Source organism: Palaemon carinicauda, unplaced genomic scaffold, assembly GCF_036898095.1.
Source record: "Palaemon carinicauda isolate YSFRI2023 unplaced genomic scaffold, ASM3689809v2 scaffold428, whole genome shotgun sequence".
In the NCBI taxonomy this organism is placed as follows: Eukaryota; Metazoa; Arthropoda; class Malacostraca; order Decapoda; family Palaemonidae; genus Palaemon; species Palaemon carinicauda.
This window is the reverse complement of record NW_027171682.1, coordinates 86,739-106,397: the sequence shown is the minus strand read 5'-3', so window position 1 is coordinate 106,397 and position 19,659 is coordinate 86,739. Positions and strand designations below refer to the sequence as shown.

Genomic DNA, 19,659 nt, shown 5'->3' with positions numbered 1-19,659 from the left:
GAGACATGACCTTACTCTTGTCTAGGGTTTTGTCAGTTTTTATCATCATGCTCACCAGTGTGGATTGGTGTAGTGGGAGACTTTAGTCTGATCACTCAAACCAAAGCAACCTAGTATGGGTGTTCCTAAGTTCAGCATTGCTTATGGCGATGCACAAACCCTTTCGCCACTTTAAGGCCTCACTACTCTAATCTATATATCAATCGATGTCCTATAGGGGCGCAGAACAATCAAGGCACCTCACGTGATGCACCGTTGGCATTATTAAAGGGTCGGTATAGCACCCACCTGATTATCCTTCTACTTGACCTCCCACTTTGTTGCCTCTCTTTCATCTCATTGTTCAACTTTTTTCAACTTGTAGTTTCTGCCAAGCTGTACCTCATTGTTGAACAGCCTTTTAGTTCCCAACGCATTTCTATCTCATAAACAGAATATCTGGCAAATTGTAGTTTCACTTTTCTTAATTAATTAATTAATGGTGTCGTTCCTTATTCAGTTTATGTTTTTAAAAGTATTTTTTTTTCCATAATTACTTGAGACTAAAGATAATAAATGGAAATAATTAGACTGCTTCAAAGGTTATGTAAAGTGAGGAAAATTACTATTTACATCACATTACAATGAAAAATAGTCAGATTTGCCTTTCTTTGTGCATCAAACTTTTTTGTTTTTAGATCATACAAAAAGATAAATGATTAAAAAATATTTTATTTACATTGCTGCATCATGTGAATTAAAATTAGGTTACTTAAATTTTCTCTATAGCATTTCACCTTGAAGTAATAAAATTTTATTTATATCTTTACTTATAATTCAGGAAGGAAATGAAGACTCAGAGACTAACACTGCACCGCTAAACTTTACATGGACTGTCTATGGGGTGAATCTCAGCCCAGATTCTTCAGAATCCTTAAAACTTGAAGGTGTTGCTGTTGGTGAGTTGAATTAGATTTCCCTTTTTCTAATTTGGACTTAGAAGCCTGAGGAAGATCCCTTGACTCGGACCACCAACCTCTTTTAAATTTCTATTTATGGTGCAATTCCTGAGAGAGGCGGTGAATTTTACTGTTAAAAAAGACATTGTTGATGAGACTGTAATGATAAATTTCCTCGCATTTCTTTACGTAAATTTGTATTTCTTACTTTTGGCATAATTCTGTAACACTCATATAAATATTATAAAAGTTTCAGTTAATCTATTGGTTAGATTTTCTAAAAATAGTCAAAGAAAACTATCATTCTGAAGATTTATTTAGGTAATTCAAGTAAATTTTTAGGCACGAATAACCGTAAATTGGCCTTGCTCGATGGCTTTTGGGAGACGTATGGCTCCTCCTACAAATACTTCGATGTGGAAGTAACAGCCAACAGGGTTGGAGAGGATGCTAAAGGTAACTATTATTTGACTTCATTGGCACATTGCCCCTCGTACTAGCTTCAGTATGATAGGCTACACATTCATATACCATACTGTATACATAAACAGTTTCATCCTTGGGTTATATCCAACATGACTACCAAGTTTGGTCAAAATCAGTTCAGTAGTTTGTGTAAAGTTGCTGACAGACAGACAGACAGGAGTGAATATATACCCTTCACAAAATTACAAAGGCAATAATTCAGACAAGCAAAAACTACCTTGCAATTTTTTCCGACTAAAAACTAAACATTCCCAGGTCTTGCCATCCAACGCATCCAAATCAACGAGGCCCCTACGGGAGGAAGCTGCATAGCCACGTTATCCGAGGAAGTTGCGGACGGAGGAGAGAGCGAGTTCTTGGAGACTAAGATGGTGTTCACTACGGACGTCCCTACCCTGGAGGTGACCTCCCTGATCGAATCTGTTCTTTGCAATTGCACCGGGTGGGCAGATCCTGAAGGATTTGAAATTTCAAAGTACTCCTTTTATGGTAAGAGAAGGGGAAAGAGGGGCATGAATGCACCTGACTAAAGTGTATATTAACCAATATGAGTAGTATAAAAGTTTTAGGCAAAACTTCAAGTCTTGGGACCTAAATTGTGAAGAAGACTTGCTTCTATAGCTAAAGAAAATCCAAACTTGCTGTGAAAAAAGCTTGGCAATCACCTAAATCCAGAGACCCTCAGTAGTGAAGTCATGTCAGCCACCATGACGCACAATTATCCGTCCCACCGACGTTGAATTCTATCTAATACTTGAGAGTAACTTTAGATGAACCTTCTACTGTATAGTAAATACCAATCAACCACGCCAGTAACCACAGATCACGGTCCTTGTCACTCTTCTCGCTCTAATAAAATTCAGATCCATCCTTACGGCATGTGCATGTAAACCTATTTTGTCAATGGAGGTAAGTATGATGAGTACTGTATTGGGAGATCCAGCCCACAGTAAGGTCAACCTCTACGCTTAACACAAATTAGATAAGACTCCAGTAAACATAGATTAGTACCCAGTAAACATAGATTAGTTCCCCGTAAACACAGATTAGTTAGCTGTAAACAATCAGCCCCAGTAATCACAGATTAGCCCCAGTAAACACACATTAGTTTCCAGTAAACATAGATTAGCCCCTAGTAAACATAGATTAGCCTCTAGTAAACATAGATTAGTCCCTAGTAAACTCAAATTAGTTCCCAGTAAACACTAATTAGTTCCCAATAAACACAAATTAGTTCCCAGTAAACACAGACTAGCCCCTAGTAAACACAGATTAGCCCCTGGTAAACACAGATTAGTTCTCAGTAAACACAAATTAGGCCCCAGTAAACACAGATTAGCCCCCAGTAAACAGATTAGTTCCCTGTAAAAACAGATTAGGCCCCTGTAAACACAGACTAGCCCCTGATAAACACATATTAGTTCCCGGTAAACACAAATTAGTTCCCAGTAAACACAGACTAGCCCCTAGTAAACACAGATTTACTCCCAGTAAACACAGATTAACTCCTGGTAAACACAGATTAGTTCCCAGTAAACACAGATAAGCCCCTAGTAAACATAAATTAAACCCCAGTAAACACAGATTAGTCCCCAGTAAATACAGATTAGCCACCTGTACACACAGAATAGCCCCTAGTAAACATACATCAATCCCAGTAAACACAGATTAGTCCCCAGTAAATACAGATTAGCCACCTGTACACACAGAAGAGCTCAGTAAACACAGATTAGCCACCTGTACACACAGATTAGCCCCAGGTAAACACAGATTATCCCCAAAATCAAAGGCCTGGCTTCAACCAAAGTATATGTTGTATATACCCTGTATATACTAACTCCCACATTAAAAATATAAAAAACCCACAGATAAATCTCAAACCATTCCTAAAATAAGAGTAGGTGCCCGTACACTAAATGTAAACAAACACTAAAGAGTAAATGCAGAACATCAATCAGTACGAATTTTCATTGTTACAATTATGCCGTGTTCTCACTTGATATTTCTCAATATGTATCTAAGTACACTGTATGTATTTACGTTTATCTAGGTATATATTCTTTTACTCGACAGAAGTTTAGTGTTATATATAGATCAATATCTGCTAAATTCTTAGATTAAAATTTATACCTTCATTCATATTAATTAATATCAACTGCATTTTTCCCTTAAGGGATGTTCTGTTTTACTCTCATATCTATACCTATATCTACAGCTGTCTCCTTTTTTCAAGAATGTCCTGCTGTCCATTACTGCATCATTCTTCTATACGAACATCTATGTCTATATCTGTCTACATTTATTTCCATATTCCTCAAGGATTATTAAGCACCGGAGAAAAGATGGTCTTTTCCTTCGGGACAGACTCCAAAGGCACGGTTGTCCTGCCGCACACAAACATGACGCTGTGGGCGGCCGTGGCGGATAACATGGGAGCAGAAACATCGTATCTCATGGCCCATATCGTCCCAATACTTCCCACTAAGGAGAGCTTCGATGAATATATGGGAAGGTGTGTATTATAGCCACGGAAAGAAAAATGAAAAGACTTGATTGGAGTTAGTACTTTCATCCATTAAGGACATCAACAGATTCAACAATGAGAATACATATACAAAGATATCGTATTTATACAGGAGAAGGGGATCCAACAGCTGTCAATTTCTTAATAATTCCGGAAAAGTCAGATTTTAGATAAAAGGATAATACCGGATATAAGATTTATTAACTTTGCATATTAATTTTAATCATGAGACTTCTCAAGACTGGGCAATTATTATTTGTAAATTCAAATGAATACTTGTACAGTACTGGTAGGCTATATATCTGTCTAGCAGTGTTACCTATCTACAAAATTGAAGCAATATGCTATGTACTACAATTCACAATATTTTGTATTTGAAGTTTTCTTCCTCTTCTTCTTTTCTACATCTTTTCCCACTTCTATGTGGGGTCGATGTTTCTGGTCAGCTTTCTCCATCTACCTCTGTCTAAAATATCTTAAATTTTGAACAGCATACAGACGAGTATAATTCCCTTTTCATTTGTCGGAGTGAATATGTTCAAAATGCTAGTCTCAAAAACGATGAAATTTTTTTCAAATTTCCAAAATACATTTGACGTTTTCCTCTTCCTAGAATACCAGTTTACTCAATGAATTTATATTCTATGAATAAACTACAGTCATTATTCTATTCAGGAAAGATATCTAAATTTTTATTAGTAAATGGCACATGACACTGGTGCCCTCATCCATTATTCATAGGTTTCTTCTGTAGTTCAACAAATGCTCTAGAATTTTCATAATTTGCAAAACATTCCAATACAGTCTAGCACAGTACTCTTTCTACATCATAAATGACCTTCCTAATTGGGTAGTTGAATCAGTAGAACTTCAAAAGTTCAAAGTTGGAGCAAATGTTTTTTTGTTGACCAGGCTGACATGAGTCTTTTTATAGTTTATATATGACATATCTGTTTTGACGTTGTTAATAGTTTATATAGGACATATCTGTTTTGACGCTGTTACTGTTTTTAGAATGATTTATTGTTAATTTATTCTCATCATTTATTTATTTCCTTATTTCCTTTCCTCACTGGGCTATTTTTCCCTGTTGGAGCCCTTGGGCTTATAGCATCTTGCTTTTCCAACTAGGGTTGTAGCTTGGCTAATAATAATAATAATAATAATAATAATAATAATAAGAAGAAGAAGAAGAAGCATCTGAACTTAACAAACAATAAAGAAAATAAACTTTATTTTAGCCAGTTTACAATGCCTCAGTTGCTATCAGGACTCATTCTCTGAACAGTACTATTATTAATAAGAGAGAGGAGATCAACCAACCCAACTAGTCAGATTTGATCTCTCACCAGGAATGAACTCGTAAAGGCAGCTGGCGCAAGAGACCAGACAAGAGTTGACATGTTGCTGAAAGCCGAAAATTCTCTGAAGGGCGTCGAGCTTCCAACCGAAGGTGACGACGCAGACGGTAAGCACTCGTGTGACAATATTGTTTTTTTGTGTACTCACTGTTACCCCCAGGCTATTTGGAACTTTCCAACCCTTAACCCCCAGGCATTTTTTTTTTCAAGCACATTTTGCAATAAATATTTTTTAAATTGCTCTAACAGCCTTAATTTTTGTAATGGAGAGGTCAAATTGGTCTCATTCTTTTGGAAAATGCCTGAAGTTTCTCATAAAGTTATAAAAAATATGCAAAAAAAAAAATTAGCAGTTTTTTGCAAGGACATACCAGTACGTCCATGGGGGTAAAGGGATGAGTTTTGTGAAACGTACCAGTATGTCCATTGGGGGTAAGAGGGTTAAAATGGGCTGGTTAAATTATTTTTTCTTATCAGAGAACCACATAATATCAGTTTTTTGAAGTTCCTTGAAAACATGTTATTTTCATTAGTAAAATAAATTTTTGAATATACTTACCCGGTGATCATATAGCTGTCAGCTCTGCTGCCCGACAGAAAAAACCTAAGGACAAAATACGCCAGCGATCGCTATACAGGTGGGGGTGTACATCATCAGCGCCATCTGTCGAGCAGGTACTAAGTACTCCAATGTCAACAAAGAACCAATTTTCTCCTCGGTCCACTGGGTCTCTATTGGGGAGGAAGGGAGGGTCCTTTAATTTATGATCACAGGGTAAGTATATTCAAAAATTTATTTTACTAATGAAAATAACATTTTTCAATATTAAACTTACCCGGTGATCATATAGCTGATTCACACCCAGGGGGGTGGGTAGAGACCAGCAATATGTGTTAACATTAAGAGCTAAGTATTTTGTATTTCATTTTAGCAGTTATTCAAAATAACAAACATAAAATTAATAAGTACCTGGTAAGGAAGTCGACTTGAACAATTACTCTGCCTTTTTAAGTACGTCTTCCTTACTGAGCCTCGCGATCCTCATAGGATGCTGAGCGACTCCTAGGAGCTGAAGTATGAAGGGTTGCAACCCATACTAAAGGACCTCATCAAAACCTCTAATCTAGGCGCTTCTCAAGAAAAGAATTTGACCACCCGCCAAATCAACCAGGATGCGAAAGGCTTCTTAGCCTTCCGTACAACCCAAAAAACAACAATAAAAACATTTCAAGAGAAAGATTAAAAAGGTTATGGGATTATGGGAATGTAGTGGTTGAGCCCTCACCCACTACTGCACTCGCTGCTACGAATGGTCCCAGGGTGTAGCAGTTCTCGTAAAGAGACTGGACATCTTTAAGGTAAAATGATGCGAACACTGACTTGCTTCTCCAATAGGTTGCATCCATTACACTCTGCAGAGATCTGTTTTGTTTGAAGGCCACTGAAGTTGCGACAGCTCTAACTTCATGTGTCCTTACCTTCAGCAAAGCATGGTCTTCCTCATTCAGAAGAGAATGAGCTTCTCGAATCAAAAGTCTGATATAATAAGAAACTGCATTCTTCGACATGGGTAAAGAAGGTTTCTTAATGGCGCACCATAAAGCTTCTGACTGTCCTCTTAATGGTCTGGTACGTCTCAAATAGTACTTAAGAGCTCTTACAGGGCATAGGACTCTTTCTTGTTCATTTCCAACCAAATTAGACAGGCTTGGAATATCGAACGATTTGGGCCAAGGACGAGAAGGAAGTTCGTTTTTGGCTAAAAAACCAAGCTGTAAGGAACATGTAGCCGTTTCAGATGTAAATCCAATGTTCCTGCTGAAGGCGTGTATCTCACTGACTCTTTTAGCTGTTGCCAAGCAGACGAGGAAAAGGGTCTTCAAAGTGAGATCTTTAAAAGAGGCTGATTGAAGTGGTTCAAACCTTTCTGACATAAGGAATCTTAGTACTACGTCTAAGTTCCAACCTGGTGTGGCCAACCGACGCTCCTTCGAGGTCTCAAAAGACTTAAGGAGGTCCTGTAGATCTTTGTTGTTGGAAAGATCTAAGCCTCTGTGACGGAAGACTGCTGCCAACATGCTTCTGTAACCCTTGATCGTGGGAGCTGAAAGAGATCTTTCCTTCCTAAGGTATAAAAGGAAGTCAGCTATCTGAGTTACAGAGGTACTGGTTGAGGATACTGAGACCGACTTGCACCAGCTTCGGAAGACTTCCCACTTCGACTGGTAGACTTTAAGAGTGGATGTCCTCCTTGCTCTAGCAATCGCTCTGGCTGCCTCCTTCGAAAAGCCTCTAGCTCTCGAGAGTCTTTCGATAGTCTGAAGGCAGTCAGACGAAGAGCGTGGAGGCTTGGGTGTAACTTCTTTACGTGCGGCTGACGCAGAAGGTCCACTCTTAGAGGAAGTGTTCTGGGAACGTCTACTAGCCATTGCAGTACCTCGGTGAACCATTCTCTCGCGGGCCAGAGGGGAGCAACCAACGTCAACCTTGTCCCTTCGTGCGAGGCGAACTTCTGCAGTACTCTGTTGACAATCTTGAACGGGGGGAATGCATAAAGGTCTAGATGGGACCAATCCAGAAGAAAGGCATCTATGTGAACTGCTGCTGGGTCCGGGATCGGTGAGCAATAAACTGGGAGCCTCTTGGTCATTGAGGTTGCAAACAGATCTATGGTAGGCTGACCCCACAAGGTCCATAGTCTCTTGCAAACATTCTTGTGAAGGGTCCACTCTGTTGGGATGATCTGACCCTTCCGGCTGAGGCGGTCTGCCGTGACATTCATGCTGCCTTGAATGAACCTCGTTACTATCGAAATGCTTAGATCTCTTGACCAGGTGAGGAGGTCCCTTGCGATCTCGTACAACGTCCTCGAATGAGTCCCTCCTTGCTTGGAGATGTACGCCAAGGCTGTGGTGTTGTCGGAGTTCACCTCCACCACCTTGCCTAGAAGGAGGGACTTGAAGCTTCTCAAGGCCAGATGAACTGCCAGTAGCTCCTTGCAGTTGATGTGTAACGATCTTTGTTCCGCATTCCACGTGCCCGAGCATTCCCGACCGTCCAATGTCGCACCCCAGCCCGTGTCCGATGCGTCCGAGAAGAGAATGTGGTTGGGGGTCTGAACAGCCAGTGGCAGACCCTCTCTGAGGAGAATGTTGTTCTTCCACCAAGTCAGTGCCGACTTCATCTTCTCGGAAATAGGAATCGAGACCGCTTCTAGCGTCTTGTCCTTTCTCCAGTGAACAGCCAGGTGAAATTGAAGGGGTCGGAGGTGGAGTCTCCCTAACGCGATGAACTGTTCCAGTGATGAAAGCGTCCCTATCAGACTCATCCACTGTCTGACTGAACATCGGTCCTTCTTCAGCATGTTCTGGATGCATTCTTGGGCTTGACTGATTCTGGGGGCCGACGGAAAAGCCCGAAAAGCTTGACTCTGAATCTCCATACCTAGGTACACTATAGTCTGGGATGGGACGAGTTGGGACTTTTCCATATTGACCAGGAGACCCAATTCCTTGGTCAGTTCCAGAGTCCATTTTAGATTCTCCAGACAGCGACGACTTGACGAAGCTCTTAAAAGCCAGTCGTCCAAATAGAGGGAGGCTCTGATGTCTGCTAAATGCAGGAATTTGGCAATATTCCTCATCAGTTTCGTAAAAACAAGAGGAGCCGTACTTAGGCCAAAGCACAGGGCTTGAAACTGGTATACCACCTTCCCGAAAACGAACCTTAGAAAAGGTTGGGAATCTGGGTGGATGGGGACGTGAAAGTAAGCGTCCTTTAGGTCCAACGAGACCATCCAGTCTTCCTTCCTGACCGATGCTAGAACCGACTTTGTCGTCTCCATGGTGAACGTCTGCTTTGTGACAAAGACATTCAGGGCACTGACGTCTAGCACCGGCCTCCACCCGCCTGTCTTCTTCGCCACTAAGAAGAGACGGTTGTAGTAGCCCGGGGATTGATGGTCCCGGACTTTGACTACCGCTCCCTTTTGTAGTAAGAGAGACACCTCTTGCTGCAAAGCTAGTCTCTTGTCCTCCTCTCTGTACCTGGGAGAGAGGTCGATGGGAGTTGTTGCTAGAGGGGGCTTGCTCAAGAATGGAATCTTGTACCCCTCTCTGAGTAACTTCACAGATTGTGCGTCTGCGCCCCTGTTCTCCCAGGCCTGCCAGTAGTTCTTGAGCCTGGCTCCCACTGCTGTCTGAAGAATGTGGCAGTCAGACTCTGCCTTTAAGGGACTTGGAACCCTTCTTCTTGCTCCCGCGTTGACCTTCGGCACGAGCACCTCCTCTGCTGGCGGCTCTGCCACGAAAGGGCGGAATGAATCTAGATGCTGGAGTGTCCAACCTGGGTCTAGGCACAGATGGCAAAGGGGTGGCTTTGCGCGCGGATGACGCAACCAGGTCATGAGTGTCTTTCTGGATCAAGGAGGCGGCAATCTCCTTGATCAACTCCTCAGGGAAGAGGCACTTCGAGAGAGGAGCAAACATAAGCTCCGACTTTTGATATGGGGTGACTCCAGCTGACAAGAAGGAGCAAAGGTGATCCCGCTTCTTGAGGACCCCGGACACGAAAGAAGCCGCAAGCTCACTAGAACCATCCCGTATGGCTTTGTCCATGCAGGACATAATGAGCATGGAAGTTTCCTTATCAGAAGGGGAGGTCTTCCTGCTCAACGCTCCCAAACACCAGTCCAAGAAGTTAAAGACTTCGAATGCACGGAAAACTCCTTTCATAAGATGATCCATATCCGAAGGAGTCCAGCAAATCTTGGAGCGTCTCCTAGCCAGCCTGCGGGGAGAGTCTACCAGACTTGAGAAGTCGCCCTGGGCAGAGGCAGGAACTCCCAAGCCGAGAACTTCTCCCGTGGCATACCAGACGCTAGATCTGGAAGCAAGCTTGGCCGGGGGAAACATGAAGGTTGTCTTCCCAAGTTGCTTTTTGGACTGCAACCACTCTCCCAGTACCCTTAAAGCTCTCTTGGACGAGCGAGCGAGTACGAGCTTCGTAAAGGCAGGTGCTGCTGACTGCATGCCTAAAGCGAACTCAGAGGGAGGCGAGCGTGGTGCTGCAGACACAAACTGATCCGGATATAAATCCTTGAACAGCGCAAGCACTTTCCTAAAGTCTAAGGAGGGAGGCGTGGTCTTGGGTTCGTCGATGTCCGAGTGTTGGTCGTCAAGATGTGCAGCGTCGTCATCATCAGAGAGTCCATCGTCTGAATGTTGAGGAGGAAGCGGCAAAGGAGTAGGTAAAAGCTGAACGGCTGAGTCCGGCAGCACGGGTGCATGCGTAGCTGCACTGGACCCAACATCATGGAACTGTTGGTCAGTCTGAGAACTGGCAACAACCATAGCTGAGTGGGGACGCAAAGCGTCTACTCCTGACTGTGGTCGGATAGCGGAGACCACCGTGGGTTGCGGAGGCTGACGCACCGCGTCAAAACACGGCAACTTAACTCCACTCTCCTGTTGTTGTGGTAGCACACGAACGTCAACGGAGGGTTCCGTGCGTCTGTGAATGTCAACATGCGTCTGGCAGGGTCGACTGCGCATGGGTGGTGGAGCTCTCACAACTGTAGTGCGGGAGCAGGTAGCCTCAGCGTCTGCTGGGCGCACAACCGTGGCTGATTGTAGGCTAACGGGTGCAGCGTCAACCTTCTCCGCACGATACTCCTGCATGAAGGAAGCTAACTGAGTCTGCATAGACTGTAGCAAAGACCACTTATGGTCTACAGCAGCTGGTGCGGCAACAGACGGAGTTACTGCCTGTTGCGGTACCACCTTGCCTCTCTTAGGAGGTGTGCAGTCGGAGGAGGACTGCAGCGAGTCCGAACTGACCCAGTGGCTACACCTGGGCCGTTGGACTTGCTCGGAAGGGACCTTGCGTTTAAGAGGCCGTGAGACCTTGGTCCATCGTTTCTGGCGTGAAACCTCTTCCGCAGACGAGGAATGAACGGGCTCACTCCTCTTCTTGTGGGTGGGACGATCTAGGCAAGATACGTCCGAGACCACGGAGGGAACGTCTGTCCGCTGATTAAAGCCTGTCGAACCCTTTGGTCGTACGACATTGCTTCTCCCCTGGGCTTGGGAGCTTGCAAGAGGTCCCGGACTGGGAGGACGACAGGCACGAACAGACGCACCCTCATGCGTAACACTGACACTTTTCACTGCACTAACACTCACTTCACTCTTACCTTTCAACTCTCTGACGTCAGCCATGAGTTGATTACGGTCATTCGCCAATGACTCGACTCTCTCACCTAGAGCCTGGATGGCACGCATCATATCTGCCATCGAAGGTTGATGAGAGCTAGCAGGGGGGTCGGGTGCAGCCACTACAGGGGAAGGAATAGGTTGTGGGGCATGGGGAGAGGAAAAATCAACTGAGCGAGAAGAACTCCTCCTGATTCTATCCTTCTCTAGCCTACATGCATATTTCAGGAATTCTTGAAAATCGAATTCCGAAAGCCCAACGCATTCCTCACATCGATCTTCCAATTGACAGGCTTTACCCCTACAATTGGAACAAATGGTGTGCGGATCGATAGAGGCCTTCGGAAGACGCCTTGAACAGTCCCTAGCGCTACACTTCCTGTACTTGGGGACTTGAGAAGGGTCAGACATCTTGAATTAGTCAAAGGGGGGAATTCAAAATCTATCCAAGTCGTCAACAAATAATCTAAAATCCAATAAAAGAATGCAAGGAAGTATTGAAGATAACTTCTGCACAGCGATAGCTAATAACCAGAAATGAATACTTCACCAAATAACGTGAAAATCAATCCAGAAAACAACAGCGTATTTAGTAGGTCTTGCCGGTGGCACGACAGAGAGAAAATTGGTTCTTTGTTGACATTGGAGTACTTAGTACCTGCTCGACAGATGGCGCTGATGATGTACACCCCCACCTGTATAGCGATCGCTGGCGTATTTTGTCTTTAGGTTTTTTCTGTCGGGCAGCAGAGCTGACAGCTATATGATCACCGGGTAAGTTTAATATTGAAAAATCAGTTATTCTTACTGAATTAAAAAAAAATTTAGTCATCCCACTACTCATAAAACAGAATAATTTTTCCATGAAACTGAAATTTTATTTTTTCTCCTTTTTGTAAGCTCGAAAACTGACCAATTATTCTGTGAACTATAAACTGAATTCTATTTTTTTCTCCTTTTTATAAGCTCGAAAACCAACTCATTTTACTCTGAACTATAAGCTTTAATATTCATTGATTACCTAAACTCGACTATCAACCCATCCCTCTTTAAATAACCCTAATCCTTATAATTTGACAAACGCACCAAAGGCATGAGGCCACCTCAATATGAAAATGAATGCGAAATTACGGTACATTTACAGGATTGGGAGAAAGTGAATCGGAGGACGAACTCGAGAATAAAGTAAAGGAGAAGAACCAGAAAATGCTCGGGTCTTTAGACTCGTTCACGACGACGTCCATGGAGGAAGTCATCCAGGTAACTTGCCCTCTATTTATCCTATTAGTCTACTTTGCTTATGGTACGTTAGTTAGGAAATAAGATAACCTTCTTATTTTTATAATTATCATTACTATTATTATTATTATTACTTGCTAAGCTACAAACCTAGTTGGAAAAGCAGAATGCCATAAGCCAAGGCCTCCAACAGGGAAAATACCCTAGTGAGGAAAGGAAATAAGGAAATTCTCCGTCCCTTCCCATAGGTAAACAGCATCCTAAACTCTGTGGCCGATCCACTCCCGAAGGATCAGCAAGAAGGAGCCGTGGACACTCTTGTTAAGCTATCCAGAGCCAAGGACAGAGAGGCACCTCTTTCTCTGCAGAAGGACTTCATGGCAGGAGCCTTGTCAACAACAGCCAACCTTCTAAATGTAATGGACTTATTTTTCTTCCTTTTTCTCTTATTCAATTTTAAGATTTTTAATGTCTGGTCATGTTTTAGTACCTCAAGAGTACAATATTGTCTGGTCAATATTTGAATATAAGTAATGATAAAAATAACTAATGCCTGTATGAAAAAAACATTGTTCAGTATACAATACATTGAACGAAACATCATCAATCACTATAAATGTCTGGTCATGTTTTAGTACCTCAGTACAGTATTGTCTGACCAATACTGTATTTTAATATAATTGATGATAAAAATAACTAATGGATATATAGAAAAGGTATTGTTTTGTATACAATACATTGACAGAATCATCATCAAACACCATAAATAACAAATTTCATCCTATACAATGAAAAATAAGCAACAGACGAATCTAACAACAAACAATATCTGCTTTCCTTCTCCTGCTAGGGTGTCAACAAAGAGGTAAACTCTTCAAGGACAATGAATAGCACGACTCGATCGCAAGAAATGGTCAAGAGAATGAGAAGAAGTATCATGAGAGCGAGCAATGCCTCGCTGGATTACTACGACGATACAGAGGAAGAAGACCAAGAGTCCGAAGAGTTTTATGAACCAAGCGAGGACGATATGAATGCGAATGAAAAGGTGAGAACATCATATATCTAACTTCTCTGACATGATTTGCATTGTTCAAACATTCATTAGATAATCTATAATGTTATTCAAATAGATTCAACTAATATTTAACTAGAATTTCCACCCACACAAAGTTTTTAACAGTTGTTATCTTGGATCCAAACCGGTGGCAACTGCAAGTTCAGGCACCAGAGGGCTGAAGCTTAAACTTAAAATATATAGATTCAAAATAGACTACTGACAGAGCTTCCAATACTGCCTAAATAGTCTCAGTGGCATCACTGTATTTCAGATCTAAGCTACAGCTCACTCCCTTTATAGATGCAAAAGCCTTAGAAAAGAAACATTTAAAGCAGAGGTATCTCTTTTGCAACTGCAGTAAAAATTTATCCACTAACTATAAACACAGCTTTATAGTCTACCATCACATTTTCCCTTCTCCGAATAGTCTCGATGAATGTTGAATTTCTCAATGGAATATTCAATTCGTGCAATCTTTCCAGGTTGGGAAAATGCTGGACGTTGTCGGAAACTCCCAGTCTGCTCTATTGGAAGCTGCCGTGAGCGGAGAAGAACCGGCAATAATAGAAGCTGGTGATAAGGTCAACGTTGCTGTGGGTAAGTCAAGTTGAGAGTTGGAACCCCTTTCTATACAGTCATGTACTTGCATGTTTAAATTTTCTTAATATTAAAGATGGCAATAGAGTAAGTACTGTATAACAAACTGGAAAATTGTAATTTTTGTTGTAGGTACTAAATCAGTTGATTGTTTTTTTTTTTTTTCATACGAACCCTTAAGTAAAGGAAAACGGCATCAAAAGCCATGTCATGGCAGATTTTACTGAAGAGACAAGTGAGCTCAGTAGAGAGAGGCACTCATGATATTAACTCATAATAAGAAGCAAATTTGACTTTGAAATCCCTGTTATAGTGGAAATGGCATTTAGGTAAAACATCAAACACCAGCAATTTGAATGATTTTCAAGTTAAACTCTGCCAGCTACATATACTGAAGTTTTTTCTGATTGTCTAGACAGTTCTTGTAAGCCATTCAAACGAGAATCAAGTGCTAGAGTACCAGAACTGACTCTTGAATTTGACAAATTATTCAATTTAATTTCCTCTCTTTCTCTGATAATTAAATCTAATGCTTTTCTTACTTATTTTGCATCTCCTGTATAAGCTCTTGCTTCTTATGCAACATAAAACTACGTAACGTTTAACCCTTTTACCCCCAAAGGACGTACTGGTACGTTTCACAAAACTCATACCTTTACCTCCATGGACGTACCGGTACGTCCTTGCAAAAAACTGCTACTTACATTTTTTTGCATAATTTTGATAATTTTTTGAGAAACTCCAGGCATTTTCCAAGAGAATGAGACCAACCTGACCTCTCTATGATGAAAATTAAGGCTGTTAGAGCAATTTTTAAAAAAATATACTGCAAAATGTGCTTGAAAAAAAATAACCCCTGGGGGTTAAGGGCTGGAAAGTTCCAAATAGCCTGGGGGTAAAAGGGTGAAGATAAGTCTGATATACAGACAAAATCCCTGCCTGACAATCTGTTGGACTGGGGTTGAGACCCGCTCAAGCTTGATAGCTTCTAGTAGTGTCTGAAACCTCACCATCCTTGTGAGCTAAGGATAGGTGGTTTGGGGGTCAATAGATCTACCTGCTGAGTCATTAGCAGCCATTACCTGGTCCTACCTTGATATAGAAGGGGCTTAGGTGTTGATCATATGTATATACTGTATGGTCAATCTTTAGGCCATTGTCATGTCCCTTGCATCTGCCAATCATGAGAGCAGTTGCCTGACCACAAATGGTTGATTTACATCAGAGGTCAACACGCACAGTACGCAATGAGTTTGAGGGAACGTGTCCAGATAGTTCCTCCCTTTTCCAAGACTCAAACAGATTCTTTTGCTAATAATGCAATTATTAGTTTCCAAAAATCTAAGAATGATTAAAATTTTTCTCCACTTATAGTTTATAAGACATATTTAATTTTTATTACTTTGAAGTACCTGTACTGTATTAGGATTTGTGCTCAAATGTATATAAAATTAAGTGTAATGGGGAAGTATTGATTTAAAAGCTCAAGATAGGAGACGACTGGCGAAATCTAACCGAGGCCCTTTGCGCCGATACGCGTAGGAGGAGACGATGATGATGATGAATTTTACTTTACTTTTGTTTACCAAAATTTAAACTATTCATTAATGATTTATATTATTTTCAAATATATACACCTTATATTTCTTATTCAAATATATAGAAACTATATTTCTTTCACAATGGTAACTTAATTTTTATTTCATATTTGTACAGTATATACTATCTAAATCATGATACAAACATACTGTACTCAAACTTCAGAAAACCCAAATTTACTCCGACAAAATTTCAGGTTATACCTTTATCAATTAAACTCTACTTTTCTCTCTGTAGCCTTCTTCGACGCCTCTGAGCTTAAAGGCAAACAGGTTGAGATTGGAGGAGCAACTTACGTGTTCCCAAGTTATTGCGCCATTATGAGGGAAGACGAAAATTGCCTGGTGAACAAGTCTATCTCCGTCGGAGTCAAAGTACGTCTTTTTATTTTGTCTAAATTTTTATCAAATTGATTAGAAGGGAAGATGTTTAACGAAGGTGCTTATATTGGCCCCCCTCTAGGAAGGTTAGAAGCTGTACAGTAATGCGAAAACTGTAGTTAAATGCTTGTTGAACTATTTTTCCAAGTTTGGTCTGCCTTGCATTATACAAAGTGATAATGGCAGTAATTTTGTCCCCCAATATTTCAAAGACAAAATGCAAGAGCTAGGTATCAAACTTGTAACTTCCACACTGTATCACCAAGAGTCTCAAGAGATTTTAAAACATTTCCATCAAACATTAAAAAGTTGCTTACGAAAAATACCGGTAATGTTAATTCACGTTTTGAATGTTACAGACTACTTTAGGTATTATAAGTTTAGATTAAATTCATTATTAGATTGTTAGGTTATGGTAAGTTTTGTATGAGAATATTTGATTAAATTTAGTTATATAAAGAGAGGTTCAAGTAAGATTTAGCCACATTAAGTCATTATATTCGATATAACAAAGTTGATTATTACCAAAAATTGATTTTGCTATGATTTATGCTTATCAAAAGAATTGCTGAATTTTCTAAATCCTTCAATACTATATTAAATAAATCTATAAAATCATAGAATAATTTTCCAAAAGGTAAACTGTTTTACCTCCTTTTGAAAAATAATCTAATCAAAAAGAATTTTGTCTTAAGAGAATGACTTGAATATCAATACCGATGGTTATATAACCCAACAAAGGAACAGTTTATGACCTCTACCAACAGATGACCTGACATAAAGGTCACGCGATCCCTCAGTTTTGCGCGACCCATGATTCTAACTGAACCAGAGGAGGGTTAATCGATATGACCCCAAAATATCTCCATTCACTTGAAGGATGGTCATAGTGATATTCAATCGACTTGGAAGTTTTACTGGCTTAAAAATTACCATAAGGAAAGGCCAAGATCTTCCATGACCTGCCTTTTGACCTGAAATGACCCCAGGCCTTTCAAGGTCGTTACTTGCATTTGATCTGTGAGGAAGTTTCTATTGTCTCCGAGTGATCAGTTTGACCATATTAGGTCATGTCAATGTAATGACCTTTGACCTAATTGATTAAAAAACTGACCTGGAAATTTTATTATCATCATCATCACTAGCAAAGCTACAACCGTAGTAGGAAAAGCACGATGCTATAAGCCCAAGGGCTCCCACAGGGAAAATAGCTCAGTGAGAAAAGGAAAGGAAATAAATAAACTACAAGAGGTGTAATAAGCAATTAAAAAGCCTACTGTATTTTAAGAACAATAAAAACATTAAAATACAGTGCAGATCTTTCATACTAAACTATAAATAGAGACTTAAGTCAGCCTGTTCAACATAAATACATTCTCTAGAAGTTTGAACTTTTGAAGTTCCACCAATTCAAACATTTCCGGAAGTTTGAACTTTTGAAGTTCCACCAATTCAAACATTTCTGGAAGTTTGAACTTTTGAAGTTCCACCAATTCAAACATTTCTGGAAGTTTGAACTTTTGAAGTTCCACCGATTCAAATACCTGATTAGGAAGATCATTCCACAATTTGGTCAAAGCAGGGGTAAAACATCTAGAGCATCATAATGGAGAAGACACGACTATTAGAATTTTGTGGACCACGCGTTAAGTCGTAACAAAAGGGCAGTACGTGTCCTTCCATGATGACATATATCCTAAACATGGATTTCCCTCAGGCTTGGTTTCTCAAAATATGCTGACTCCACTAATTAAGACGATGACATCTTGGTCAAAACAGGACAGTTCCCTTATCACGGGGCCGTAGTCGAATCTCGTCTCGCCTTGCGCTCACACTGGGAATAGATATTTTTGTCTTTTATTATCTCCTTTTAAAAAGTATTGTATCTACCCATGACACTTATCCATGGGAAAAAAGCCACAATAAAATCACATGATTCATTCAACATTTGTTGACCTTATATGATTCATTCAAACTTTGGTGACTTTTTACCATCAGATGACCAAATGGAAAGGTCAAGTCCACGGTTATGGCGGAGGTCGGGACCAACTGAGCGAGGATTCGTCCACTCTCCAGCTCTCCCTGGTAGACACCAACCTCAATCCAATACCAGTTGAAGATACTCTTGAAGATTTCATTATGTATATTCCAAGAGCTCAAGAGACTGTCAGTGAACCAGAAATCATAGGTAAGCTTTTGAATACCATGTACGTCATTTCTATTTAATATAAATCTTTATATCTTATACTCTATATATAACTTTTTATGACTTATTTCCTCTTACTTTCATACTTTCAGCATCTTATTGTTTCCCCTTTATCAGAATTTGTCCTCATTTCTATTTTTTCGGACTTTCTAAGCTTTACCACTTCCTCTTTCTATTTTCTTTCTTCAGACATCTCTAATTCCTTGTATTTTCAGACTTTTCACCTTATCATTACATATTATATTCAGATTTAGAAATGTTATTTTTATTAATAAAATAAATTTTTGAATATACTTACCCGATAATCATGTAGCTGTCAACTCCGTTGCCCGACAGAATTCTATGGAGGGATACGCCAGCTATCACAATACTAGAAGGGGGTGTATTTACCAGCGCCACCTGTGGCCAGGTACTCAAGTACTTCTTGTTGACACCTCCTCAATTATTCCTCGGTCCACTGGTTCTCTATGGGGAGGAAGGGAGGGTCGATTAAATCATGATTATCGGGTAAGTATATTCAAAAATTTATTTTATTAATAAAAATAACATTTTTCAATATTAAACTTACCCGATAATCATGTAGCTGATTCACACCCAGGGGGGTGGGTGAAAAACCAGTGTACAAGACTAAAGGATAGCTAAGTATCCCGTATTTCATATAATCAGTTATCCACAATAACAATGAAATAATAAGTACCTGGTAAGGAAGTCGACTTGAACCGTTACTCTGCCTTTAATAAGATCGTCTTCCTTACTGAGCGCAGCGTTCCTCTTGGGAGGCTGAATCAACTCAAAGGTGCTAAAGTATACAGGGCTGCAACCCATACTAAAGGACCTCATCACAACCTTTAACCTTGGCGCTTCTCAAGAAAGAATTGACCACCCGCCAAATCAACAAGGATGTGGAAGGCTTCTTAGCCGACCGTACAACCCATAAAAAGTATTCAAGAGAAAGGTTAAAAAGTTATGGGATTATGGGAATGTAGTGGCTGAGCCCTCGCCTACTACTGCATTCGTTGCTACGAATGGACCCAGGGTGTAGCAGTACTCGTAAAG

General features: G+C 40.6%; 1 protein-coding gene across 1 annotated transcript in view; it reads left to right on the top strand.

Moving 5' to 3' along the window:
* The window catches only part of LOC137636888 (uncharacterized), a 102,352-nt gene that overhangs the window by 36,601 nt on the left and 46,092 nt on the right, over nucleotides 1–19,659 (top strand). The window contains exons 24-34 of the mRNA XM_068369244.1: nucleotides 821–938; nucleotides 1,281–1,394; nucleotides 1,680–1,913; nucleotides 3,744–3,936; nucleotides 5,301–5,416; nucleotides 12,667–12,782; nucleotides 13,010–13,177; nucleotides 13,612–13,809; nucleotides 14,304–14,418; nucleotides 16,255–16,391; nucleotides 18,396–18,585. Of these exons, the coding sequence (XP_068225345.1) occupies nucleotides 821–938; nucleotides 1,281–1,394; nucleotides 1,680–1,913; nucleotides 3,744–3,936; nucleotides 5,301–5,416; nucleotides 12,667–12,782; nucleotides 13,010–13,177; nucleotides 13,612–13,809; nucleotides 14,304–14,418; nucleotides 16,255–16,391; nucleotides 18,396–18,585 (1,699 nt within the window). The remainder of the gene's footprint in view (nucleotides 1–820; nucleotides 939–1,280; nucleotides 1,395–1,679; nucleotides 1,914–3,743; nucleotides 3,937–5,300; nucleotides 5,417–12,666; nucleotides 12,783–13,009; nucleotides 13,178–13,611; nucleotides 13,810–14,303; nucleotides 14,419–16,254; nucleotides 16,392–18,395; nucleotides 18,586–19,659) is intronic.